The sequence below is a fragment of the Leptonotus elevatus genome, chromosome 13, assembly GCF_054856555.1.
Source record: "Leptonotus elevatus isolate MCC_2025b chromosome 13, RoL_Lele_1.0, whole genome shotgun sequence".
Taxonomy (NCBI): Eukaryota; Metazoa; Chordata; class Actinopteri; order Syngnathiformes; family Syngnathidae; genus Leptonotus; species Leptonotus elevatus.
This window is the reverse complement of record NC_141251.1, coordinates 16472480-16498864: the sequence shown is the minus strand read 5'-3', so window position 1 is coordinate 16498864 and position 26385 is coordinate 16472480. Positions and strand designations below refer to the sequence as shown.

At 39.7% G+C, this 26385-nt stretch overlaps 3 protein-coding genes across 18 annotated transcripts in view; 2 read left to right on the top strand and 1 right to left on the bottom strand.

The window, feature by feature from the left end:
• Positions 1-12465, bottom strand: part of dst (dystonin) — a 114111-nt gene extending 101646 nt beyond the window's left edge. For 6 of the 14 annotated variants that reach the window (XM_086092724.1, XM_086092727.1, XM_086092728.1 and 3 more), the window contains exons 1-4: positions 12089-12464; positions 11852-11883; positions 10471-10659; positions 6250-6463 (exon numbers count right to left, since the gene is read on the bottom strand). In XM_086092724.1, coding sequence (XP_085948850.1) covers positions 6250-6463; positions 10471-10659; positions 11852-11883; positions 12089-12272 — 619 coding nt within the window. In that variant the 5' untranslated portion in view covers positions 12273-12464. Of the gene's footprint in view, positions 1-4634; positions 4833-6249; positions 6464-6688; positions 6939-10470; positions 10660-11851; positions 11884-12088 lie in introns of those variants that run through there. The other 8 variants (XM_086092723.1, XM_086092726.1, XM_086092729.1 and 5 more) reach the window with 4 other exon arrangements.
• A 2290-nt stretch (positions 12466-14755) lies between these two features.
• znf451 (zinc finger protein 451) lies at positions 14756-24224 on the top strand. Of its 3 annotated transcripts, none has more exons than XM_086093875.1 (13): positions 14756-14868; positions 15682-15738; positions 15915-15998; positions 16085-16198; positions 18873-18984; positions 19123-19270; positions 19347-19473; positions 19542-19701; positions 19862-20015; positions 21717-23134; positions 23539-23628; positions 23722-23784; positions 23881-24224. In XM_086093875.1, the coding sequence occupies exons 2-13, from the start codon at positions 15685-15687 to the stop codon at positions 23919-23921; spliced, it is 2565 nt and encodes an 854-aa protein (XP_085950001.1). In that variant the 5' UTR covers positions 14756-14868; positions 15682-15684; the 3' UTR covers positions 23922-24224. The 3 variants fall into 3 exon arrangements, with proteins under 3 accessions (XP_085950001.1, XP_085950002.1, XP_085950003.1); XM_086093876.1 differs by lacking the exon at positions 14756-14868 and adding an exon at positions 15219-15297; XM_086093877.1 differs by lacking the exon at positions 14756-14868 and adding an exon at positions 15318-15460.
• A 564-nt stretch (positions 24225-24788) lies between these two features.
• bag2 (BCL2 associated athanogene 2) lies at positions 24789-26334 on the top strand. Its single transcript, XM_086093633.1, has 3 exons — positions 24789-25083; positions 25252-25361; positions 25671-26334. The coding sequence occupies exons 1-3, from the start codon at positions 24962-24964 to the stop codon at positions 26063-26065; spliced, it is 627 nt and encodes a 208-aa protein (XP_085949759.1). The 5' UTR covers positions 24789-24961; the 3' UTR covers positions 26066-26334.
• Positions 26335-26385: the final 51 nt, after the last annotated feature.

Genomic DNA, 26385 nt, shown 5'->3' with positions numbered 1-26385 from the left:
CAGCACACTAAGAGAGGAGGCGTACAAGCATAAACTACAAATATCAATCTATGATCCTCAAAAAACGGCAAAATGGGTGGAAGGCCTGGAAGCTATTGGTTAAGTTGGAGAACACTTGGACAGTTGAAAAGGTAACATCATCAGGCCTGTCACATGAGAGACTGACAAAAAATATATAACCAAACTAACTTCTGGATAGTTCTGGCTTAAGCACTGGCAATGTGCTTGTGAGCAAGGCATTAAACACACTTTTTTTTGCATACACAGTAAATTCTGTAGAGTAAATTTGACTCTATTTAGAGTGGGAACAAATAGATTGTTTTAGAGTAATATTTACACTTGGAAGAGAGTAAAATAAAGTATTTTAGAAAAATCAATCATGGGTTGAGGAAACAACTCGCGATCTTCAGCAATCTACTCCCTGAGCCACGCAGCTCCTGCTGTGTGTTAGTATATTGCTCGTGTCAGCTGGAATCTTCCTATCTCCAAGATACCAAAATCAATGTTTTTGTTCTCGTCTTGGAGATAAGCAAACAGTAAGAGGTGCAGAGCTCAGGTGGTAGTGTGGCAGTTTCCCAAACTGGAGGCCGTGAGTTTGTTCCTCAACCCTTGAGTGACTTTTATTTATTTATTTATATAATTCTTTATTTTACTCTCTTTCAACTGTAAATGTTAGCCTACTCTAAAACTGAGTCTATTTGGTCCCACTCTAAATAGAGTTAAATATACTCAAAAATAGAATCAAATTTACTATGTAGGCTCAAACACATCTCCATTGTAGTGCATATTCGGAGTAATGTGTCGTGCAGTAATCACTAACAATTTTTGTAAATATTCTGTATGGTGATTTCAACCCAATGACATGTTCAGAATTTGTTCAGAACTTCAACTCCAAACATTTATTGCATTGAAACGTTTCAACTTTGCGCGCTCGAGTGGCCTACCAAACAGGATTAGCTAGAACAGTGTGATCCAACACAGCCCAACGCTGTACACACTTATATGTACCTAAGAAATGCTGCCTTCATCTAATTCCACAAGAATTCTAGACTATTGTATAGCCACCACTGAATTGCAGTGTGACCAGAGTAGTTAAGTGTATTATTACCTCTAATCACTAATTAGTGAGGCATTCTTGCAGCAACACGCCTCGCCCCATGTGTGTTCTGCTACGCGAAATCAAGTCACATTTGAACTGTGAACTCTCATTTCTTTTACTATTCCAAATTTGGATGGTAATACATGCTGAAAAGTGGTTGTGTACATATTTTTCCGTGTAATTATAAGTCATGTAACTCTTTCTGTTTGGGATGAGGTCATTAAAAATGGTGGCGTCAGTGTATATAAATCTGCAACTACTGAAGTCTATAATCATCGGATAATTAGATATGGAGGTATAAAGAACGCCTGCTTCATAGTTTAGCCCTCTGGCTGTTCGCTTGTCTTTGTGCTTGTGTTGTGATTTTGCTATGGGAATGTGTTCTTTTTCTAGTCTTCTCATCACATGGGGAGAAGTTTGAGGCTTGAGCTCATCATAACAACAAGAATTAAAATCAAACTCTTTCCAGACTGTAAAATTCTGCCTTGGTGACTTTTGATTGACACTATCAAAAATGTGATCATTTAAACAGTATGCTTATTGTATTTTAATAATAATAACACCAACAAATAATTCAGGCTCACATTTACTTCTGGACAATGTTTCGTTTTCATTTCATCTAAGTCTAAGAAACAGGTTTTTGGAATGTGAGGGGGAAACTCACACGAGCAAATGGAGAACACCACGCAAAAAGGAGTCTGGCTTCGAACCACCAACCTTAAAACTAGGAATGCACGATTAATGCTATTTTCAAGAGATACGATTAACCATTCATTTAGAAAGTGCCGACGTCGATAACCGATAAGTAAACCGATAATTGTTTGCAAAATTAACTTGAATGCAAATATACTTTTAGGTCTTACTATAAGTCTAACATGTACAAAATGTTATTGATTATCTCTGCTTCAAAGTAACTCATTTTGAGTTTCCCCCCCCCCAAAAAAAAACAGTCATGTTTTAAAAATGCAACAAAAAAATGTGAGGGAAGACACAGTAAAGAACGCCCACACTGCCGACTGCCATGTCACCGTGACGCATTTTCTGTGAACATGTGGTCCTGCTCATTATGACATCACAAATATGCGACACTAGCATAGGAGAGGGGAGGGGTGAGGAGTTGGCCACAACTTGAGCCACATACTGGACCGACGCGGCAAGTCTATTATTATTGTCAGATTTCTTCATTATCTAGTTTAGCTGTATGACGTCAAATTTGTCGATAATTGCCGATAATTATTGGCCTCCGATATTAGCGTGCATCCCTACTTAAAACTGTAAGACAGATCGGATGTACTATCCAAACATTGGAATAAGAAATAAGGTTTTGTAAATCACCAAAAAAGGTGTATTTTCTAGTACATCGATGGAAAGGATTAACATTAAGAATGTAGCAACTTTACCAGTCAGCAGCTTTGGCCTTTTTCATAAAATCTCTGAAGCCTGCCTTCTCTCTGCTTAATCAGATAAATGGATACATTTAACAATGAATTAGATATCAACTAGCTGAAAGCCTACCAAGGATTAAAAGTTTGTTTAAAAAAAAAAAAACTCCTACACCTTTCATTTATAACAGCTTTCTATTAAAAAATTATAATAAAACTGGAATTATCGCCCCAAAAAATATGACGAAAGCATCTCTTACCCTTCTTGATAAAGTTCATCTTCAATGAAAATTAAGCAGGGAGTCGACTATATACTGATGCTCAAATCTGAGTGTTCGCTTATGTGATAGCAAGCCAAAGAAGTAAGCTTGTTATCGGTCACAGTCTAGCAGCTAATTATGCTATATCATAAGATCTCGCTGGAGTAGTCGGGGTGTTTAATACCGAAGCTGACTGACCCTGGTATCTTTGAACAGCTGACAGAAGTAACTCATAAGTGAATCTTTGTATCCTATCCTTTTGTTTTTTTGTTGCTACGCTTTGTTCGCAAGGGCGCAGAGGAGACACAAGAGTTAGAAGCCTGGCTGTCAGGTTCACTTAAGCTCCACAGTATTTGCACCCTTTGGCCTTGCCTGACAACTCATGTGCATGATTTTGTCTCAGTAATGTAGTCTGCTCACGTGCGCCACATCCACAGCACCACATTCACTCCAGTGCAGCATCTCGAAGGAGGAAACGCCTAAAAGTGCTCTGTCATTGTCTCGAGAATCTTTATCATAAGAAGACCAACCCTGCAAAGGTGGACCACCCAAAAAGGAAGCGCTACTAAAGCTGTAGCGCAATGAGCTTCTTTTCGGATGTGTGCAGGTTTTTAGCCTATCTTCTAAACTACGCTTGTCTAGATGGATAGCTACACTAAAACCGCATATTATATCTTGTTTAGACAAAAATTCCCAATCTATATAGTTCAACACAAGACATCAAGTGTAGAAACTAAAAAATTTAAAATACATATGGCAATATGGAACACATCAGATATTAGGGATGGGTATTGCTCAATAACTCCAGATACACTATCACAACCAGGCTTCAAACTGGTCTGATCGGCTGGATCAGCTTCTTTTTTTTTTTATTAGAAGAAGAATTAGAAGATTAAGAGGGTTAATTCCCCCCTTGCATTTCAATTGGTGTCAATTATATGTGGGGTTTTCGCTATTCATGGTCCAGTGCATCCCTATCCCTCTTGAATGGCGGCGGTCGACTGTAGTGTAAATATAAAAGGTGATAAATAGAGATATTGCTCTCTCTTCTGATCAAATCTGTCATCGGGTTTTTTCCAAACTCACTGATTGGTGATCGGCCGTGTAAAGACTAATCACGACATTTTACCATTGATATAAACTATAATAATTCTTATAATCTATAATACAAAATTATAGATATAACTTGTAGAAAGAGTTGTCTTAGACAGAAAGCATAATTGTTTTAAAATGCTTTCGTTTTCTTGAGTGTTAAAGTGAGTGTGTGAGAATATATTTTAGTTGTGCACCAAGTTAAAGCATCATTTTCAGGATAATTTTAAGTGTAAAGGCATTCTATTCTATTCTATTCTACCGACTAGATCTAAAATAAGTGTATAGCAACACTTTAACAGTCCAATTGAAAGCTGATTGATTATCCAGGAAAATAGTGAACGTAAAAAAATCTGTATTGCTATTTCACAAAAAAACAGTTAGAGATTGATCTGATTAGAAATACAAATATCTACATATAAAATGTCCTTGTCACTATATAAAAGCTTACAGTATTTCAAATTTCAAGAACAATAAATTACGCAGCTAGCTTCTTATTCCACACTGATTACTTCCACACAGCATCTGAGCAAGACTCATCATATGACCAGATTGTCAAATGAACGTCATTATGAAATTCAGCCTATGATGTCATTCATGAAATATTTTCACCTTTCCACAGACAGCACGAATAAGGACATTATCCGAGCAAAGGCAGACATAGAAAGGCGAGAGGGGGCGGCTGGCTGGCTGGCTGCTTGGGTGGGTGGGTCGTGCTGACATTTATTAATGCGCTGTCAAACCGCAATCGGACAACATTTAAAACCTTCCTCACAGCCAATAAACACTTGTTCACTTTACCTTTGTATTTTTCCAAAACGTCCTCATAAGCCTGAAGGTATTCCCGTTCGTCCGAGAGAGCAAAACCCTGCGCGGCGTGCTGAGCCATAACACGGCCTCGACACACTGGACGCTCACCAGCGGCGGACAGGGACACAGCATGTGTGTGTGTGCGTGTGTGCGTGTGTGCGCGTGTGTAATTTCTACGTGTGTCTATGCGCGTGTGTATGTGGTAGCTCCTCAAGAGTGATCGGCGCTGTTGTTGCACCGAAGGAAACGCCCTACATCCCTCCCTGGCGTTCTCGTCCAATAAAACCGACTTCCTGCCCGGACTTGACTGGATTGAGAGAGAACCAGCGGGAGGACCAGCACGCGCTGTAGAAAGTGTCAGTTTGTGCATGTCATATTGTCTCATTTGGGATCTTGTTTTAGAGTTCAAATATCACGCAAACTTTGTATTTGGGGAAAAGGCGGCGTAACCGTTGCACAGCCGACACTTGGGCTCAAGAAACAGTCAGAAAATGTAGATTACACCATTATTTTCTGGAATGACACATTCATTTTTTGCAGCGTCCAGTAGAGACGCTCTGTCGCTGAGCCGGTTTGAAACGTACAGGACTTGGCTTTATTCTCTCTCAGGGTTAAGAAGGAAGGAAGGAAGGAAGGAAGGAAGGAAGGAAGGAAGGAAGGAAGGAAGGAAGGAAGGAAGGAAGGAAGGAAGGAAGGAAGGAGGGAAGGAAGGAAGGAGGGATAGATAGATAGATAGATAGATAGATAGATAGATAGATAGATAGATAGATAGATAGATAGATAGATAGATAGATAGATAGATAGATAGATAGATAGATCTAATTATAATTATTATATTTGGTTGTTTAGATACCTTTTTCCATTTAAAATTGTCCAGATGCTAAAAATTTTAGTTGTAAAATATTCTCATATAGTCCTCCAAGAAAGCAGACTGTTTATCTTTGTTATGAACCAAAATAAGTGTTGAAAAGCAATCAATTTTTTTGTCAATTTTCCTCACACCACATACCAAACCAGCTAGTAACTGAATCATAATCCATTTGTTTGGGCACTGTGGTTTCAGAATAATGTCCTGTTTAAAAAATAAATAAAAAATCATTGATTAATCAAAAAAATCGACTGATTAATCAATTACTGAAATAATTGGTCGTTAGTTTTAGCCCTTATAGACTGTGCAGTGGGCCTTCGTTGACTTTGATCGTAAATGCAGAAATGCTCAAATTCGTCCTAATTATTGATATGTGTGTACCTATTGCCACCCCTTAATGTGAAACAAAGACATTCGGATATATAGGAGACCTATGGTTGGATGAGATTGTTGCAAAAAAAAACTTGAGCCTAGATCTCAATCCAAATCGAGCACTATAAACTACAAATGAGATCACGAGCCATGTATCTTTATCAGGCTTCAAATTTATATCCACTCATCATCTATAGCCATCAATCCATCTAGCCATCCTCTGTATCCATCAAAGTGCACAACTGCATCCTCCTAATCCAAAATACCATCACATATGATCCCAGGGTGTGTCAGACCCCCCCCCCCCCCCCCCAAAAAAACCATCTAGTGAAATGTCACAATAAAGCCATGTGTGTCTGCCCTCACCTGCGATTCTGAGCACCGCTCTCTCGGCCGGATCCAGCACGGAGCCTCCCTGAATCTTCCTCTTGGACCTCTCGTGCCTGGGCAGGTTCCATGGCAGAGTGTCGCCAGGTGCCGGCGATGCCAACCCGGATTTGACGCTGTAATCTTCCTCTTCGGATAAATCCGCAGAGGAAGACATGGAGCAGTGGAGGGAAGGGTTCCCCGAACAGGAGCTCTGAGACAAAGGGGGATAGTAACGAAACAAAGCATTACTTTGTATCACAGTCACATTGAAATGAAAATGCAAATGTGAAGGGAAAGATAAAAACAGGTGTCTGTATTTATTTAGTCTCGCGATTGGGGTCAAGTAAGACCATTTTCACAACAAAAGACAGCTAATTAACGGTAACATGCAGTCAATAGTGTCTAGCACCCCCGCCAGGTCCACATCATTACTTACCACGCTATACATCTTGAAGCCCCCCCAAAACGATCCTATTTGCGTGTTATTATTAGCTTCCTCCACCGTTCGATCCCACATCCGTCACGTCCGTGAGTCCACGGAGTGCCACGCCCTTGTGGGGATGCTCCAGGCGGGTCACGATTTGAGCTCATTTAGCGAGGATGCGAGGTGATGTCAGAGCTCCAGAAGGAGCCGAGGGGATGCTAGTGATGGCGAGCCGTGTGCTGTCGAGGCAGGCTGGCTGTGCTGTGACAGGACGGCAGGCACGCGCATGTGTTCCCCCGCGTCATGCGCGCCAGCCGGAGAAGAGGCTGCGCAGCCAACAGCGACCCGCAAAGGTGCTGGCAGGATACGAACGAGTAACAAGATGGGAGGACAAGAGCACCAGGGGGCTCCCGCTGACTGGCTATAATGTATACAACATAAGGTGACAACATTGGAGGGGATTTGGACGCAGATAGAAAGCTTGGATGAATGTGTGCCAAGCAGGTCCCATATAGGCTAAAAACAACATTTATACTTCTCGCAGTCAATGAAAAACCTCTCACATAGCCTAAAACATCTCACACTCGCAAAAATATTTAGTGAATGTACCAAAACGAATGATCTTAGACTGTTTTAAATAAATAAATAAATAATCCTATTGCATTTAGGTGTACATGTTAGGGATAGATCAGGCAGGCCAATTAGCCGCCGATGTACAGTACAGCATTCAATGAGTATCGATATATTGACTTTTTGTTTGTTTGTTATTATCTGGCAGTCGACAATAAATCAATTTAAAACCGTGTTAACTTTATGGAACTATTTATTTAAATTTACAGTTAACTTAATAAGCAATGCTGTCGACCCTGGGAACTCCTTGCACCTTTTGTTTTTGTTTGAAATTAAAATTAAGAAAAGTGAAAATTTAACATTTCAGAAATGTTGAAATATTGGAAAGCTTTATTGACTGTAGAAAACAATAGGGAGCTATTTGAATGTTTAAGTTTTCATTTTAATTTTTAAGATATGTTTCTGTCTCCATGTATGATCTTGAGAGCTCCTTGAACTTTTTGTGTTGGAGTTTGAATTTTTTTATGCCAATATTTTCCCTTTTAGTGAAAGTGAATATCGGCTCCAAATATCAGTTATCGGCCTCCTTGACTATTAATAATTGGTATTATATATATATATATTAATCAATTAATCAATTAATTAAATATTTTATATATCGGCTGCTATCCAATATATTGGTTGAAAACTGATATGTTAGCCAATTAAGAACATTTACTATAGGATATATCTACAAACAAATTGATGGATAACTCATTTTGCAATCAAAAGCCAGTAAAAAATAGTTTTGTTGCTATTTAACGGAGGTTGGAAACAAAAACAAAAAATACTTTTTGACCAATGTCAATTAATCACCCTATTACATCATGACCTTTATTCTTTATTCTGAAGGAATTTGCGAATGCTGCTTCACCAGGACAGACATGGTGTTGAGCTACTGAGCAAATGCATTGTTACAATGTGTTGGGCTTCATGAAGTGCTGTATAACTTTAATTAAAGGGAGCACAAAAAAATGTCAATAAAGATGATCATGATGTTTTGAACAGAGCACAAACAAGACTGGCTGGGTCGTTTTAAAGCTGGAGTTGAATGTGGAGAAAACAAGAAGAAGGAATTCTAATTTAAGAAATCAACTGCAAAAAACTGTTCTGGTCAGCCAAACTGTTAATAATAGAAATCTCTTCATCTTCTCTCCACGCTTCATCACGATAAAATGTGACGAGTTGCATTTTTATCATCTTTTTCTGCATGCTCCTAATTCCTCTCACGAAAGATAAGACTATGATGCAAAAAGTGGGTTTTAAAAGTGTGTATCCTCCATCAGCTTTAATGATTCTCTGTTTTATGTAAGAAGCAATCTGGACGGGGATAAGAATAGCTGACAGATTAGAGCCCATCCAATGTTTTTTAATTGAAGGCTTATCCCCCGTTTTACAAGAGGTACACCACCACTCTTAGCTCCATGATAATACCCCAATCTCTCTAATACAATGCTGCAACTATCAACACAACTCTCATATCTACTCGTTTTTATAACATCAAATATGAAAGAATCACATTTTCCAAGGAAGGTCAAATATAACGCAAAGCCGAGAACATTTACATTTTTAAAAAGTGATGCGTTCATAGATCTGGTTTGCAAATCTGCAATTTTTTAGGCATCCGTCTGTCTTGAGTGCAGTAAAAAAAAAAGAACATTTAAAATTTGAATCTTTGAAGCTGTTATAAACACCCTCACAAATGTCTATGTCCTCTTCCATTACAATTTAAAGCTACATTTTAAATCCACCAGTAAAGAAAGGCACACCTAAACAATAAACATGGAAACAATATAATTTGAACCCTTAAATGAATTGTGGGGGGAGCAACTCACTAACTAATTTAGTCTATTTCAACTTAGTATTCTTTGAGTAAAAGAGATCCTGGTGACCCAAAACCTTTGCTGATAGTAGTGTGGATTTTGATTCGACTGCAATGGAAAACAAATGTCTCAGGTTATCCTAATAGGTTTCATATGCTATCCGCATTATTGCAGCACGACTAATGGAGGCAGGAAGTTGCTGCACAGCCGTGGAGATCGATGAGATCACTTCTCAAATCCCACTGGGACGAAACATCTGAGCCATGTCATTTCGATCACATTATTACTTGCACAAAGAGAATGCTTGCATGGCACTTGAAAGTACACTTTTCAGATGTATTACCTTATCATCCGTGACCAAAATGACACACCCTATTTTCATACACATAACCAAAAATAAGCAATGTTAAACTGTAGATTTATATTTAAAACCTCTGCTGTGACCATTTTATATATAAAGTAGGTAGAAAAAGATATACAAACAGCTGCTCAAATGCCAGATGTTTGTAATACAAAAAAAAAAAAATGAGGCCAAGATAAATCATTTCAAAACGTTTTCGTAATTTCACCTATAGTGTGTAGTACAACTCAAATGGGAACAAAAAACATTTTCTGAAGCCTTTTAGAAAAAGGAAGTAAACATAAACAGGGATAATGTGCACACCCTCTTAAAACATGTCATGTGGCTGTTCAGATTCAACCAATCACAGTTAAATGGGAGTCAGCACACACCAGCCTCTTTATTAACACCAAATGAAGTTTAGCTGTTCTCGTAGTTCCTGACAGCATCAGAGGGATCCTATTCAAAGTTATCACAAGAGAAGGGTTTTAAGGGTTTTTAAATAAATGAATGTTAAGTCCTTACAAGTCCTTAATAAACCATGGAACAAAGTCAGGACAGACATCATGGGGAGAAAATATGATATAACTGTGATGTTACCAAGTACCTCCAAAATGTTTTTTTTTTTAAACAAAAGTGGGGGTGGGGTCAGGGAGGATGCCAAGACGCTAACAGAAGCTGCAGCGCAGTTGCTGGCAAAAACTGGCTGTCAAGTACATGCATCAACATCTTCCATCTTCTTCATATGTCTGGGATATGGCAGAAAGATTTTCTTGGATGTTGGAAAATATGCAACCACAATATCACAGTTGTTTATTTTTACTTGAAAATATTTCTTTTTATTCTTTTTTATTGTTTTAATTGAGTTAGGCCACATTTAAGTTGAAAACATTTTTAAATTGTTTATATTGGTTTGTTTTTTTATATGACTGAAATTTTTAAAAGGGGGTTATAGATTTTTATTTCCATTGTATTAGCTTAGCCCATTAAATTATAAAAAGGGGGGGGAAAAGTATACCTACAGTTTTGCGTGTTGGGGTGACTTGCACAGACTGATAAAACTCCGGCAGGACTCGCTTCTTCACTTTGCGTTTCCTGAGAATGGATGAGGAATCCGGCTCATTGCCCGTGACCTCCACCAAATTGGATTTTTCCTCTGTCAGCCGAGCATGTGAACTCCTTCTGGAGTGGCGTGGACTGTGTCTGAAGCCCTGGGAAACAAGAGCAGACAATCACAATAACACGTGGGTTATTTTAGCAATGGTGCGTTTGCTTGACATATAATTGAAGAAATCAAATAAAAAACAGTCTCTCAAAAAAAAGGCACAGAAACTGTTGTCCACATACTCATCATATGTATACAATAGTAAATAAAAACACATTTGCATGAAAGCTCAGTTATAATTCTATTATTGAATTAGAATTCAGGATCAGGAATGCCTCAAAAATATTTGTGTGCTATAGCTGAAATCAATTCAGTTCAAATTAAGTTGAATATGTTTTGTCATATTGCCATAATTTATTTTAAATTTCATTTGGTAATTCAAATCATGAAGCTGAATGTAAAATGCAACTGCTACTACTCCTTCTGCAAGTATTCAAATTGTACATATTTTCAGGTCATCACTCTATTGCAAATTATAGTTTATAGGTTTGTCTTTTGTACCATTTATTCCTGTTTATGTTTTATGTTATGTGTTTCTGTAAAGCGTTTTGTGACAGCTATACGCTGGTTGAAAACGCTACATAAATAAAGATGTCATGGCATTTATTTATTTCATTCAACCTTTCCTGAAACATCTGTTTTTCTTCCTAATGTTTTTTTTTTGTGTGTAAAGTAGTTTGGTGTACTTTGATAACAGTTTCAGCACATTCGAGTTTTCTCTTTTAGTTTGGTGTACTTTGACAACTGTTTCAGCAAATTCGAGTGTCCTGTTTTATTTTGAAAACAAAGTCCCTTAACCGGAAGCAAAAAAAACGAAGAGAGCTTGACAACAAAACAAAAACAAAAAACACTTTTACCGTAGTTATAAGCAAATTATGTGCTTAATGTTTGTCACTTATACCAAATATCAAGTAGTATTCCTTATATTGATGCCAAAACATTTATTGCTAGTGTTAAACCTAGCTGTTTGAAATGAAACTGCCAAATCACCCACATTATTGATGACACATGCGCACTGCGCACTTGGTAGTCGTAGTCCATGGTGGCAATGCGGTCTTTCATTAAAATAGAACCAAATATTTCAGCCACAATGGGAGCCATATTTGTAGGAATAATAAAAACAAAACAAAAACAGTCTGCGGTAAGTAGCCATTTCTAATAATTATAATAACCGACGGTGCTGTTGATGACTATGACGAGAATGACGTACACAAACTTATGACAAAAGTTCATCCTACCTCTGATCGAAAATGATGAGTTCGGAGGCCCACTACGGAATAGATAAGACAAGTCAGCCTTGCATTGAATTCTGGAATCTGGCTGCAGCGTACAAAGGTAGATGATAAACATGTCTCATGTCAAACGACCATGAATCCTGACAGCATCTTTGCGCACATTTTTTCCCCCTTGTATGCAGCCATGACAACATAAGACATGCGAACGCGAGGATATATGAACCATATTCCAACACTCACCGCGACACCTGGAGCGCCCCGAAAGCACCGATTTGATGGGCTGCTTCCCGCGAGCGACGTTGCGTTGCCAGCTACAAAAAAACAAGATCGTGGCAACGGTCCCGAGTAAAAGCGACAGCAGCAGAAGCGCGCACTGAACACTGAGCGGCCTGAGGAGGACCAAAAACACGGCAGCGATCATCATCGAACTGAGATGAGGCAGCCGAGAGCCGCTTGACTCACACCTCCTCCACCTCCTCCTTTACCTCCCCCAAGCCCAGAAAAGAGGAGACGCGCAGAAGCTCGCCAATCATTGTCCCGCTTACTGGGCCACTCGTGGAGCGCAAAAGAAATCCACGTAGCCCAGGCTACCGTGAGACCGTTACGTTGTGAGTGAGTCAGCAGCAAGTCGCACTTATTTATTTATTTCTGACAGGGTGCAGCGAGAGAGTCAGCAAGCACATTCATCCAAGCCCTTCCAGTAATCTGCTGCAGAGATGTCCCAAAAAGGATCAAGCTTGAACACAAGCAGTGCTTTATATAATCATGTTGACATGTTTTCCACCGGGTCTTTTTTATACTGCAAGTGCATCTTTTCTTTGTTTTTAAAGCAAGGGTTTTGATCAGGATAGAGTTATTATGGCACACACATGCCTGACTGATGCAACAAGGTTATGTAATTGTATTATATTAGCATTTGCTTCATTTAAAAAAATGCTACCACCATGGCTTAATGTTCATAGTGACTGAAGTGGCCTATGTGCTCAGTTGCGCATCCCTGTTTGCATCCTAGATCCATCATTTTAACGTGTTTACAAAAATACTCACACTTTTTGGGGTCCCCAAGCAGCCGCTTATGTGCCTTGCTTTTCTTGTGCCTCGAGCAGGTTCTGTTTCATTTCCTAGAGTGCGTGTCCTCATTTGGATTGCTGGTGAGCTGGAGCCAATCCAATCTTACTTTGGGCCAGAGGTGAGGTGCACTGTGCACTGGTCACGAGTCAATAGCACGGCACTTATGGATAACCATTCAAACACACATTCACATTTTATACTATTTCTCCTTATGGGTTTATAACACTGGTCTGCATAAAAACATAAACAAGAATGACATGTCTCAACAAGGTTCAGTGTACAAACTATTATGTATCCAGGACTTTCTGAGGTTTCTTTTCTGAGGGAAAGCATTCTTGGTTTAAATTGTGGACATTGACAAGTGAATATATTTTCAGCTTTGTATTGACAAAATAATAAGCAGGTATTATTGTATATTATACTGTATATATATATATATATATATATATATATATATATATATATATATATATATATATATATATATATATATATATATATATATATATATGTTACACTTTTTGTTTCAAATGACCAAAAAACAAAACAACGGGAGCATATATATATATAAAGTGATTTTTATTTTTATTTTTTACTTTTGCAGTCATAGAGGCCTTTATTTAGTTATTTTGTGTTCATTGCATTAAGCTAACATCAGCTAGCAAACGTCACCGAGCACGGTTAGGCTAGTTAAACAAACCTATTTAAAAAATGGTTACATCATAACATGTTAAGATGGGCCAGTGGGTTTTTCTTACAGTATAACAAACCCAAGTGACATTAAATGATAAATTATTGTCTGTTAAAGGAAATAAAACCTTTTTTTCTTTCTTTCTTTTTTATAGCTAACAGAATAGCTACTAGTAATGACCCAATTATTGTTAACTACATTACACTCATATCTGTAATTGTGTTTTTTTATGTTATTCAAAAAAAACCTTTTACTGTCATTTAGGTCTTTATATAGTTATTTTGTGTTCATTGCATGAAGCTAATTAAGCTAGCAAAGGTTTGCTAACCACAGTTTGGTTAGTTAACAAACCTATTTTAGAAAATGGTTACTTCATAACATGTCTTTTTATATCATGAACACTGTTTGATATTAAATGAAAGCAAATCTTAACATTTAAAAGAAAACAAATTGAAGGCTAAAATGGCACAGAAACGAATAGAAATAACCCAATTATTGTTTTGATTTTGTTGGAGTGGCCAGGAAAGAACATCTGCAGAATGTGCTGCAGGTAGTTGAACTTGACCTTGAACAACCCAACCTTCGCAGTAGCAAACGCAAACTAATCCCTCAATAGCACGGTTACTCTTAGTGAGACATATCCAGTGGGTGAGTGGATGACGCAATGATAAAGTGGAGGGGACTCTTGTCACTGACTGAGCTATTAAGTTTAGGATTTAGTTCAGGGTTCACCAATTACGGTCTCCGAGGTCCGGAGTCTTGCAGGTTTTAGATATTTCCGCCCACTAGCACACCTGATTCATATAATCAGCTCATCAGCACGCCTGATAACTAACTTGCATACAAAACGCTGTTCAAAAATGTGCACATACTTGCACTGATTCATCCCTCCACACGGGTGCGCTCTGCGAGTGGCACAGCTGCTGCAAGATACTCCTGCATGATATCCATCCATCAATCCATCGTGTAAACACATCAAAAGAAAAATAAAACATTTTTTAATGAATATATCCATGACACGTCTCACATCAACGTCAAAGATAAGGGCACTGCGGTGTGTTTTTTGTTAGCCTATAAACGGACACAAACACCGCCCGCGTGGAATAAGGGGTGCAGGGAAACGAGTACGACAATGTTGTGACTTTCTGTGACGTATTTCGGAGAGTTTGTCTTTGGCGTGCTGGACTGTTAGCCATTAGCCAACAAGACTGTAGGGTCGGAGAGAAATAAGTCAACCAAATAGGAGCACAAGCAAAAGGTAACGTGATGCTAAACTTGTTTGTAATTTGCGTCACAATCCATAGCCATAAACTGTGTGTTTTAAATTGTAAACTTGAGCTCCCAGTTCCACATTTCGATCGATTCCAACATTTTGCACGCGTCGATAAAGTCATTTCCCCGTGCTATCTATATTAAAGCATCACAGTCAGTGGCTTCAAGAAAGAGTTAACCTAAGAAATGTGATTTGCGTCAACATAGTGCTTGCGCGACATAAAAATCTCAAATCTCAAATGTGCACTTTTGGACGCTTTTTGTCTTCTTCAGTCATGTACGAAGTAGTCTTGATTCACTGATTAACTTGATGCTGCCTCTAGCGGGTTGTAATATCATTGCAAAAACATACGACCTCAAACTACACCTGGCCGCCGAAGCCTTGAAGTCGCAAACCGTTTGCAAACTCGAGGGGGTATAATACAGTATACTGTTGATTTCACGCCACTTGTCAAATGCATTGTGGGGCGCCCGTCATCATAGTATTGCCTGTTCAAGTTTGTCTAGTTTAGAAGCTCTTGCAACATATCATAAAATGGATCTGTACCAAAGGAATTTTAAGGTTAAACTCGACAGCTGTATGTATCATAATGTTGCTAAATCCCATGCTAGCGTCGCAACCAAACAATAATGAATCCCTATATTCAGTTCAGTTAGATGAATATGCACAACTAACAGTTGGCTATTATGCTAATGCTAATTTAAGCAACAAACATGCTACATTTGAAGTCTTTGATAATCTTTGTGCTGGAACTGCTAGATCATGTTCCCACCTATTTAAGGTGTCGTTTTTCTCTAGATAATGTCTTCTCCAAATGAAGATGATGATGGGTTGGACGACGTGGAGTTTGTATCTGTGAGTCACACATCGCCATACCTGTCTAAACGTGCAATATTGTATAAATACACGTCTCATTAACTGGAAGGCTCATTAAAATCAGAAGCAGTAGTTCAAACGATTATTGTAAATAGTTGTTCGGATTGACTAATTGCATGACGATCTAATGAGATGTTACATTGTACTTTCCACAGGAAGGCCCACTCAGGCCAGTGCTTGAGTGTGTTAATCTGCTGAGCGACAGTGACGAAGAAGGCTGTTCGTCCTCACCGAGAATGGTGAGAGGCCAAGCTAAATACAAATCACAAGTATCTGGTAAATATGTCAAAATCGATATGTTGCTGTGGCCTTCATTCTCCTTAAGATCGAAGATGAAATCAACCGTCAGAAGGCACATGTTGCATCTACTCTGGATAGACTGGCACAGCAGGTGGCTGTGGAGAAGCGGGAAAGAGCAGACAAATGTAGAGCATTCAAGGTAGGGAAGCATCAGTGGCTACACACCACACACGGTACGTTCACAACTGTTATTACCGTGATTTTTTTTTCTCTTCACGTGTGGTGTGTCTCAGAGTTTGGAAGTCAGGCGACAATTTTAAAATCTTGCCGAGTGAACCAGGCTTTAGAAAATGTCCCAGGTACTTGACTTTACAAGCATGTATAAGAGACTTTCCACATAAATAAAATAGAGAAAATACAAAATGTTTGTCCTCCTTGCTTCTAACAATCATCATGTTGCACTTTGTGGGATTATACAAAATATAATTTCCCAAATTCAGAATAATTTTTTTTTAACAACTGTTGCATCACCGCACTGAACGGGCTGATCACCATCAAATCATCCGCATACATGTGATGGTTGACAACTGCTGTTCCAACGACACACTTGGTTTGACAACTGTTTAATTGTGAAGACAGGTCATCAATGTACACATTAAATAAAGCCGGAGAGAGAATTCCCCCTTGCCGAACACCATTACTAGCATGAAAAGGCTCAGAAAGGACATTGTCCCATTTTACATACATTAATTGATTTGCATACCAAAAAGCAAGAATGCGTACCAAGTATTGTTGGGTAACATGCAAGATTATGTGACCTAGATCGCTTGAAAGGTGAAAACATTGTGCCACCATTTAAAGAAGGGTGTTATTATGTTATGTCTAAAGTTGATGTTATATTGAATCATGTTATGGGGGGATGGTGATGTAAGAAGGATGTGGGTTGAAGGTTAGCTTTAATTACATTTAACGTCATGCTTAGAAAGAACTACAAGACCTTAATTGGGAGCCTCGAAATAAATAACTACATATGCTAGATTTGCTTATAGATCTCCATGCCTGGGGTAGATTCAACCGCTACATTTATATGTAGCTTTAGTATTGAGATTATTCATATTTGACGTCCATCTGTTTGGAAAGGAAAGGCGCCGCATTGAGTAGCCTCAAGAGGTCAGCGAGACCCAAGAGGGAAGTTGTTTTGAGTCAACAGGTAGGGAGTGAGACGGCGAGGCTGAGAGGAAGGCTAATTTTGGCAGATGTTATGATAAGGCAGGATGCTGAGTTGACCGTAGAGGTCGCTCAGCAGCGCATTTGTGCAGATTTGCAGAGCTCGACTTGGGAACTTTTGATATTGAGAGAACAGGAAAAAACAAAAAACAAAACGATGTCTGCTTATATTAACATTAGGCCTAGCTGCGCTATCCATAAAAAATAATTGCGACGCGTAAGATGGAAAAAGGGTGCCATCTGTGGGTGAAACCCTCATACTAACTCCGTTAGTAGGAGGGTCTCCGACAAAAACTCCTCCTTATTGAACTGTCGGGTATATAAGGAGGAGACGGGCTAATTTCGGGATTTTTCCGACAACCTTTGGGGGGAGATGGCTTATCCTACTCGTACGGTAAGAAAAGGCATGATAATATTGGCTGTTTTTCGTGGCTGTTTTTGAGTGTAGAAAAGATAGCTGAACTATGCCTTATATTGGAAATTCTAAATTAGACTTGAGTAGATAGGAGGAAGTCTAGGATAGCTAAAGAAAAGTCATTATTTCAAACCTATTTCTCCTATTTGGCTAAAACTACTTAAGTCTGTTTGCAAATTTTTTTTCTAAGAAGGGGTCCTTTGCGCCATAATTCTACAATATTTTCCGAGCCACACACACCTTCTATATTAGATGGCAGTGGGGTTTTCACATTGTTCATAACTTTGACCTCTTTCCAAAATTCATAGTAATTATTATTCTGAAGGAATCAGCTCTCATTGTATTTTCATTTATTTTATTATAGCGAAGGCAATTTTTTAAATTTGGCATTAGTAGTTCTTTTAAGTTCAAATATGTACCCCTGTCTCGGTTTCCCTGCTTCATGCCAGAGTTTAAAAGCTTCTCTTGCTTTAGCGACAAAATCATTCCATCCAGGTTTAACATAATGACTTTTGGAATTCCGCTTCTGAAAACACCTGTTGCTGTCTTTAAGGACTTGCATGATGTTCTCATACAGTGTACAGAGTTCACTTTAATGTTGCTCCTTCTTACAGTTAGAATCAGTACATATGACTGCCTCTCTGGGTAGCTGAACCATCTTCAGCAACATAGCTGTCGTATTAGAGAAATTATTCATATCATTTTCAGTACGTTTAGACCAGTCAGGCCTGGCTGTATACCTATCAGCCGGTCTTTCTACAAGCACTTGTATATTGTCATAATTTACAGAAATACTCAATATAGTATATGATCAGACACAGCATGTTCATACATAATGCCAATACTACCCAAAGAAGCTTGGGCATCTGCTGTGCAGACACAGTGATCCAGCTATGGGGTGGAATGCCAAGCTTCACTGATATATTTAAATATTTGAATGTTCGGAGCTCCTGTATCAATGCCAGTGACATTTTTAGCACCTCAACAGGCTCGGGAATACAGTTTGTAGCATTCGAGAAGAATTCAGGATTATGATTGGAGTCTCTAAAAGATGTTGTACAGCATGATTCTGCAATTCTACATTTGATATACTTGGGAAAATCATCATTGTTAGCTCCATTTTGATTTGAATGTTTCAATTCATGAATCATCAACAAGCACTCTTCTAAATTCTATCCATTCGTTTTGTATATTTACTTGTGTACACCTGCTATTGCATCTTTTAATTCAGGAGAAACAAATACAACAAAGAGTTCATGGACAACAAGAGCTTGCGATTAGTTCAACAAATGGAATGAATCTTGAGGCAAAGCGCTGTGTGGACATGTGGCTAAAAATGCCAGGTATGCCATTTCAAATAACTTATTTGTCTGAGAAAACATCTCGTCACTGCACATTATGGAGTAACCATATTTGCAAACCATTTACGTTATGACAAATAATACTGAACATGCTTCTTTTTTGTGTTTTTGTTTTTTAAGGTCTCCGGCCTGGAATGATCAGTTCTAATTCTGAAAGACGACGCAGAACTGTTTTCCCCATGACCATTTCAACTAAGCACACATGCCCTGTAATTAACTGTTGTCGTGTTTATGATAACGTGTCTCTCCTTGATGGACACCTGAAAAGGTATTGTGTGTTTTTTGTCTACATTTATGTGCACAGCGGATATTTTGTTCAAAAATGTTCTCTCTTTTTTTTGTAGGTTTGACCATTCACCTTGTGATCCAACCATCTGTCTTAAAGGAAGTTCTGCTCTGCTATTTGCCTGCGTGGCTTGTTGTCGTCATTTTCAGACCAAAAAAGAGTGGCAGACACATCTTGAATCTAAGGTTTCTCCGTTTTAGTAACTCATGAAATCCTCCTATGATGAACTTCAACCATCGTTTGCATTTGTTAGGTGTCGTCATCTCATCCTGAGGGTCACTGCATGTCTCAGAGCTACCAGCAGATCGTGTGCTTCGCCTGTCCTGCCTGCTACCTCCTCTTCAACTTGCGGGACGAATGTCTTCAGCACATGTCAGCAAAAAAACACTTTACCGAGTCCCTCCCAATGAATGGTGAGACTTCATATGCATCTTCACCTGAACTGCTGCACTTAATATGATCAAGCATCTTATTCCCTTGAAGTAGCTGAATATAGTATGTGGTCTGATTGCTGATGAGGTGTCTTCTCAGTGATAACTTTTTAAATTTTTTTTTTACTTGTATTTCTTAAAGACATCAGAGGAGAATCAGTGCTGGTGCCAGTTCCGGTTCCACAGCACGCTAAGAATCGCCTCGTTGTCTTGTGCAGGGACACCCCATTCACTGTGCGGTGCTCTCTTTGTCATCAAGTGCTGACTTCGCATCAGGCAGCTCAAGCTCACTTCAAGTATGTTCCTATTATTATTTTTTATTTGTCATACTTGCTTATTAGCAGTTTTGGATATTCTTGACGTATTAGGTGTTTGAAATGTGAAACCGTGTTTCTTAAAAATCTGACTGAATACTGATGGTAATGATAATTAGGGCCCACCCAATTATTCGATGGGCCGAGTTGAGCCCTCTTCAAAATGATCCAGGTTTTTCCGCGACTCATTAAAAGTCAATAAATTGATTTGGCTAAAATTAAGCCCTTGCATGGCATTAAAAATCATTAAATATGATTTTCAGAGGCATTCAAATTTTAAATACAATTGATATATACAATTGCTCTGAATTTGAAAAGAAAAATGTACTGTTCCTGTCACCAACGTCCAACATGAAAAACCAATGCCACCTAGTGGTAGAAAATTACTTCAACACAAATCTATGACTCAATGTTTCACATTCCTTTTAATTGTTTAGTATATCTTTTAACCAACTTCATGAATAACTATAAAATTACTTAATCAATGAACAGAAAGATACTTTCGTATTTGGGAACCATATTTGTCCACTTTTGTATTAATTAACAAGAGTGAAAAACAATATTTGATTGTACAGAACGGATAATATATAGCGTGTGAGTAATTGTAAGTTGACGACAGAAATCATGCAACTAATTACGATTAAATATTGTAATCGATTGACAGCCCTAATATAGAACGGCATCTGTTTTTTATTTTGAAATCATCACTTCATGGCAAAGGAAAGAATGGAGTAGAAGAACTATGATCTAATTGTAAAAGAGCATCATGCATAAATAATGTTTTGCCGACTTAACTCTTGTTTTTTTTTTGTGTGTGCATATTTTTGTACTTGGAAAAACAAATAAAAAAATAATTGATAAACGCATAATAATACGCTGTACTCAGGGTTGGAAGGGTTACTTTTAAAATGTAATCCGTTACAAGTTACCTGCTAAAAAATTTAGTTAGTAACGTAACTTAGACAAAATAAATATAAATATCACCACAATATATATTCTATACAATGTACAAGATAGATAGATAGTCATTCAATGAGGATGACGATGCGTGACATCAACTGCAAAATGAACTTTTATCCCAGTCACAAGTTTAGCCGTATATGTTGTGCATGATGTTTAAATAGTGAATTGGTGGGAGGAACATTTGTTTGGAAGGTGTAACTCGCATTATGGTTGTAGGCTAGCGGGCTGGCTAACAAGAAGCTACAGTGCATAGCATGCCGCTGGACTCTTAGCTCAAACTTTCTCTCCGAGTAAGTTCCAGTGAATACCGGTCGCTATTTCCTCCTCCCGTCCGTGAAGCTTTTTCAAACTAACCGCGTGTGGAGGACACGACTAGTCAGTACGTTCGTTCCCACCTCCCCGACATGTAGCAACGGACGCACTGGCTCGGGCGGGCACACGCTCTCTGTCGCTCTTTCGCAATCTCTCTCATCGTAGAAATTGTAATCCCTCGAAGTAATACCCATTTTTAATAAATGCACCTGTAATCTGATTAGATGTTTTTTTCCTGTAACTGTAATGGAAAACAGTTAAATTTTTATTATGATTACGTAACAGCGATACATGTATTCCGTTACTCCCCAAGCCTGGCTGTACTACACGCCAAGATAAGATGTATGCACTCTTGTTCAAATTGCAGTTTTTCCCCCCTCATATATTGCTCTACTGTGCTTTCCCTAGTGTGAACTGCAGACATGGCAGTGCAGTGGCCAAGGCTGATGTGACAGTAGCGCAACTAGCGAAACATCTGCAAGTGCGAGGCCAGTGCTCTCGCTGCTGTTTAATCTTCTTGAGTCAAACAGAAGTGCAACGTCACAAAGAAAACACCCAACATGAGGTGGAGGTCAACAGGACCATGGAGCAAGCTCTTCTTCAGTGCGGCAGGTTTCAAGAAAAACAACACCGCTACTGGGCTAATCACAAGGAGGAAAGTCCCAACTCTGGCTCACCAATTCATAGAAGAAGCAAGACCAAGAAAGAGTATGAAAACATACCCGCCAAACGGAAAAGGTTAAACTGCACGAGCGCATGGTTCTGCGAGTGCAGTCTGAGGTTCTCGGATGAAACCTCGGCCAGTAATCACCTCTTAGCCGTGAACCAAATCTTCTACCAATGCGGCGTGTGCAGCAAACACATGGGAGAATCTTCCATCACCCGCTTGCACATGAGCCGCTTTCACGGGGGCGCGCATCTCTCCAACTTCTTTTTCTACTGTCGTAAGTGCCAAGTGGAAATGCCGCGCTTGGAAGATATCATGTCACACGTGTTGGACACGCACAGCGGGCACACCTTCATCACGGAGCAGGACGTGCCCGAGGACGCCAAGCCGTCGACGAGCAACAGCACCACCCCCAAGTCCGCGATTCAGCCCATCCCGGAGGAGGCGGCCTCCTCTTCCAGAGTGGCGCCGACTTGGATGTGCCGGATGTGCGAGGACGTGTTCGACTCCGAGACGGCCGTCCGTAAACACTGCGGCGACCTGAGCAGCCACAGCTTCCAGAGGTTCGTGTGCGGCCACTGCCCGCAGAAGTTTTTCAAGGAGTCCACCGTGCGGCGGCATTGCGCCAAAGAGCACGACGGGCACATGACGAGCGCCTACTTCTGCGGCCTCTGCGACAGCGTACAGTTTGAGTCTGAAGGAGAATTCCTGCAACACTACCAAAGCCTGCACAGTCACGATTACTACTGCATAGGCAATAACGATCCTGAGCGTATCGCACCTGCGCAGTCATGCTCATGCATGAACTCTGAGAAAAACAAAGATGAGATGAAAGCCGCCTATACACGGTGCATGAAGACGCTGGCCTCCGAAGGACTGTGCGAGTACATGTGTGCTCCTTGCGCTCTTCGCGTGCCATCCTACGGCCAGATCAAGACTCACGTCTACACCACCCACGCCGCATTGAACCTGGACAAAACCTTCGCAGTAGAATGCCAAACTTGCAAGGAGTGCTTCAGTGATGTTCCCAAGTTTCATAATCACTATCATTCCCAGCACTGTGCATTGGAGCCATGCGTCAGCTCCAGGACCCATGGGAAAGACATCGCAAAACAACCTCAAACACTGTATGATGTTGAGATCAAAGCGCAGTTCAACGGTAAATCACATTTTCTTTGTTCATAAAATTTTTCTTTACTTATATAAATGGGAAGTAATCCACCTGTTTTTATCCAATTCAAGGGGAGCGGCCATTTTGTCACTTTTTGTCAACTTAAAATGACATCACGGTTGTTCATGTAACGACCAATCATGGCTTAGCTTCCGAATGTCACATGACCAAACTCCGAAAACAGGTGATCCGTTGATTGGTCGTTACCTGAGCAACTGTGTTGTCATTTTCAGTCGACAGCAAATAGCAAAATGGCCGCCCCCTGAGATGGATAAAAGCGGGTGGATTTTGCTGCTAAATTCATATTTCAAGTCTTGAATCAACCAACAGTATTCTTAACAATCAGTTTTTGTTCATGTAAAGTGAAGTGATTTATTTTTCTCCCCCTGCAGACACATTACATACGGTGTTTAAAATGGAGCAGACTGAGTTGGACGTCAATCAAAGTGAACATCAAGCCATGCAAGGCTCTGACTCACCAGGTAATAAATACACTGATATACTGAATTTAAGATAAGCAGTACAGAAAATGGATGGAGACACTTTGGTGTTTAATGTATTGTCTTGCACTGCAGATGAATCTGATGAAAAGGTGAAAGAAGCACTGGCTTTGAGCGCAGAAGACCGAGAGTCAGCAGGTATGTAACTGAGACCACGGACGATGTCAGCATTGAATGTTAGACATGTTCATTATTAACTTTAATCCTAATGCTGCTATCTTAATTATTTTACAGATTTCGAAGAGGCTCTTCAAAGAAGCCTTTTGGATTTCTGAGGAGAAGCTTTTTGCACATTGTTCATTACTAAGAGATTTTTTTCCATGTCGAATAAATGGTATGCCACAATTGTTTGTGTTTGTAACAATGCAGTACAGTCACTTCTGATTGGAATACATTTTTGAAGGGTATAAAGACAAACAAACAGTACTCGCATCGCCACACTCTGTACCACACCTCTGTTTGAAATAATATAATGGTACAGCATCCTCCAGAAGCTGTATTAAGGATGGAATATTGTTTATCTGTGAACGGAACTATTAAACACCTTCATTGAATGGAAATAAAAGACACTAATGAGATCCATTGGATGTCTGCTGGTAATTGCTCGTGATACACCAACATGTTAAAGCAGGAGTGCTGTGTAATTACAACCAATCACTTAAAGTATTCCATCGGGGGCCAGCGAGCTGGCTCAGGAAAATTTGCAGTCTGATTGATGAAAGAACTGTTGCTATCAAGGCCTGGTTGAATTATATTGATGATTCAACACAAAGAGGCTTATATCTGCTTGGACAAAAATTCCAACATGTATTGGAAGCAGCGCCAGCCCAGAGAAAATGCTATAAAGAGCAAAGACTGGAATGAATTAATAGTTTATGAAAGCAAATTTAAAATTTAGGTTGTAAATGTTGGTGAATGCTTCTCACGGAATTTCTACCTCTGATCTATTACTGAAATTAGTTGTAATCATTTATTTTATCATCTATTCTTAGTATTATAATGGTGGTGTTAGTAATATTATTAGTACAGTTGTAGTAAATAATATAATAAATAAAATACTGTACTACAATCACTGACCCTTCGCCTTGGCGGTCCCTGGCCGGAACTATTCGGGGAACTTCGGGAAACTTCGGCGAGTTCGAGCGGAGGAAGTCATGCCCATGTTTAGCAATGTTCCCCCTGGCAGTCAGTTGGACTGGACAGCGGACATAACAGCGTGCTGGTCGGACGAATCCCACTATACTCAGAACACTTCTTGTAGACCGTTACATTGTAACAGATTTAGAATATTTTAGACACTCGGCCACCCACCACTATGGCTCAAGCCAAAATACAAGCGAAACTCAACGATGTGTCATCCGGCAAGTTCAACAGAACGATGTCCATGGCGGACCGGGCCGGACAACTTCTGGCGAATTTGGATCAACTGGAGATAAGGTAACTAGTGGACTACGGATGGTACGTTGGGCACGCGTGGAGCCGTGGACATGTTTTGAAGCAAAAATGCTCGTTTTACTAAATGTCAATTATTGTTAGCTTGTAAAAGTGTGTGCTTTTTTTTATGTAGTGCTGATTCATCTGTTTGCAAATGTGCGCGTGTGACAGGGTGGAGGCGCTTCGCGAAACAGCCTCGGCCATGGAGCAGGAAAGGGAGTGCATCCTGGAAATGATCCAATCCTTACAGAACAGTCAAGAAATGCACAACATCAGTGCCGGTGAGCGCACAATGATTTCCACTTTTTGGATACATGTGTTTTTTTTCTTCCTTCAGCTGTGAGTTTGTATTATATTTTCACATTGTGTACAAATGAGATTATTCTGGACTTCAGTGTGGGTGTTAAGTAAAAAAAAAAAATCAGCAGACAATAATGTTTTGTGCCTTCCAATTTCTACCTACATGGAACTTAAAGCCCCCCCCCCCCCCCCAAACAATGCATTTAAATGTCTCAAAATAACAACAGGGATTCCTAGACAATGATTCTACCTCTTAATGTCAATTCTACAACATCATTATTTTTTTTCAGGAGAGAAAGAAGAGTTAACTTTGTCTGCAGACCAACTACTGGGCCGCACGTTGTCGGTGGAGATCAACGTGGGCACCATCAGGAACAGCCAGCAAGAAGAGTCCCTGCTTAAGGCCACATCCATCATCGACGAAATCGTGAAGAAGTTGCTGGTCGACATGGCCGACTCGAGGCAGCGGCTCCTCGCCTTGCACTCGGCCTGTGTGACCGACGCGCCCCCAGTGCCCATCGACCAAAAATTCCAGGCCATCGTGATCAGCTGTGCTCTGGAGGACCAGAAGAAGATCAAGAGAAGGCTGGAGATGCTGCTGAGGAACGTTGGAAATGCCGAGAAGAATATAAAGATCATGGATCACCAGAAATTAGAGGCGCCAAAAACCAATGGCACTCAATAGGAATTGTCACCAAAACCTTAAGTGTCCTTCACTGTCTTAAGCAAACCCTGATATGGGATGCATACATTTTGTAGTGTACCATGGGGCCAAAACCACCTCGACACCAGCATGTAATGTTTTGACACAGTTAATCACAATCTTGAGGTTAAACTGCGCTACCTCAATGCATGAAGACGATACACGTCACATTAAGCTGAGGATTTGTTTCCATGAAGCTGTTTTTGTGTGCACAAGTAAATAAATTTTTTGGGGGGGAAACATAAAAGTCACCATGTTCCAGCACTCGTATGTTCACATATTAAGTATTGCTGTCAGATTTT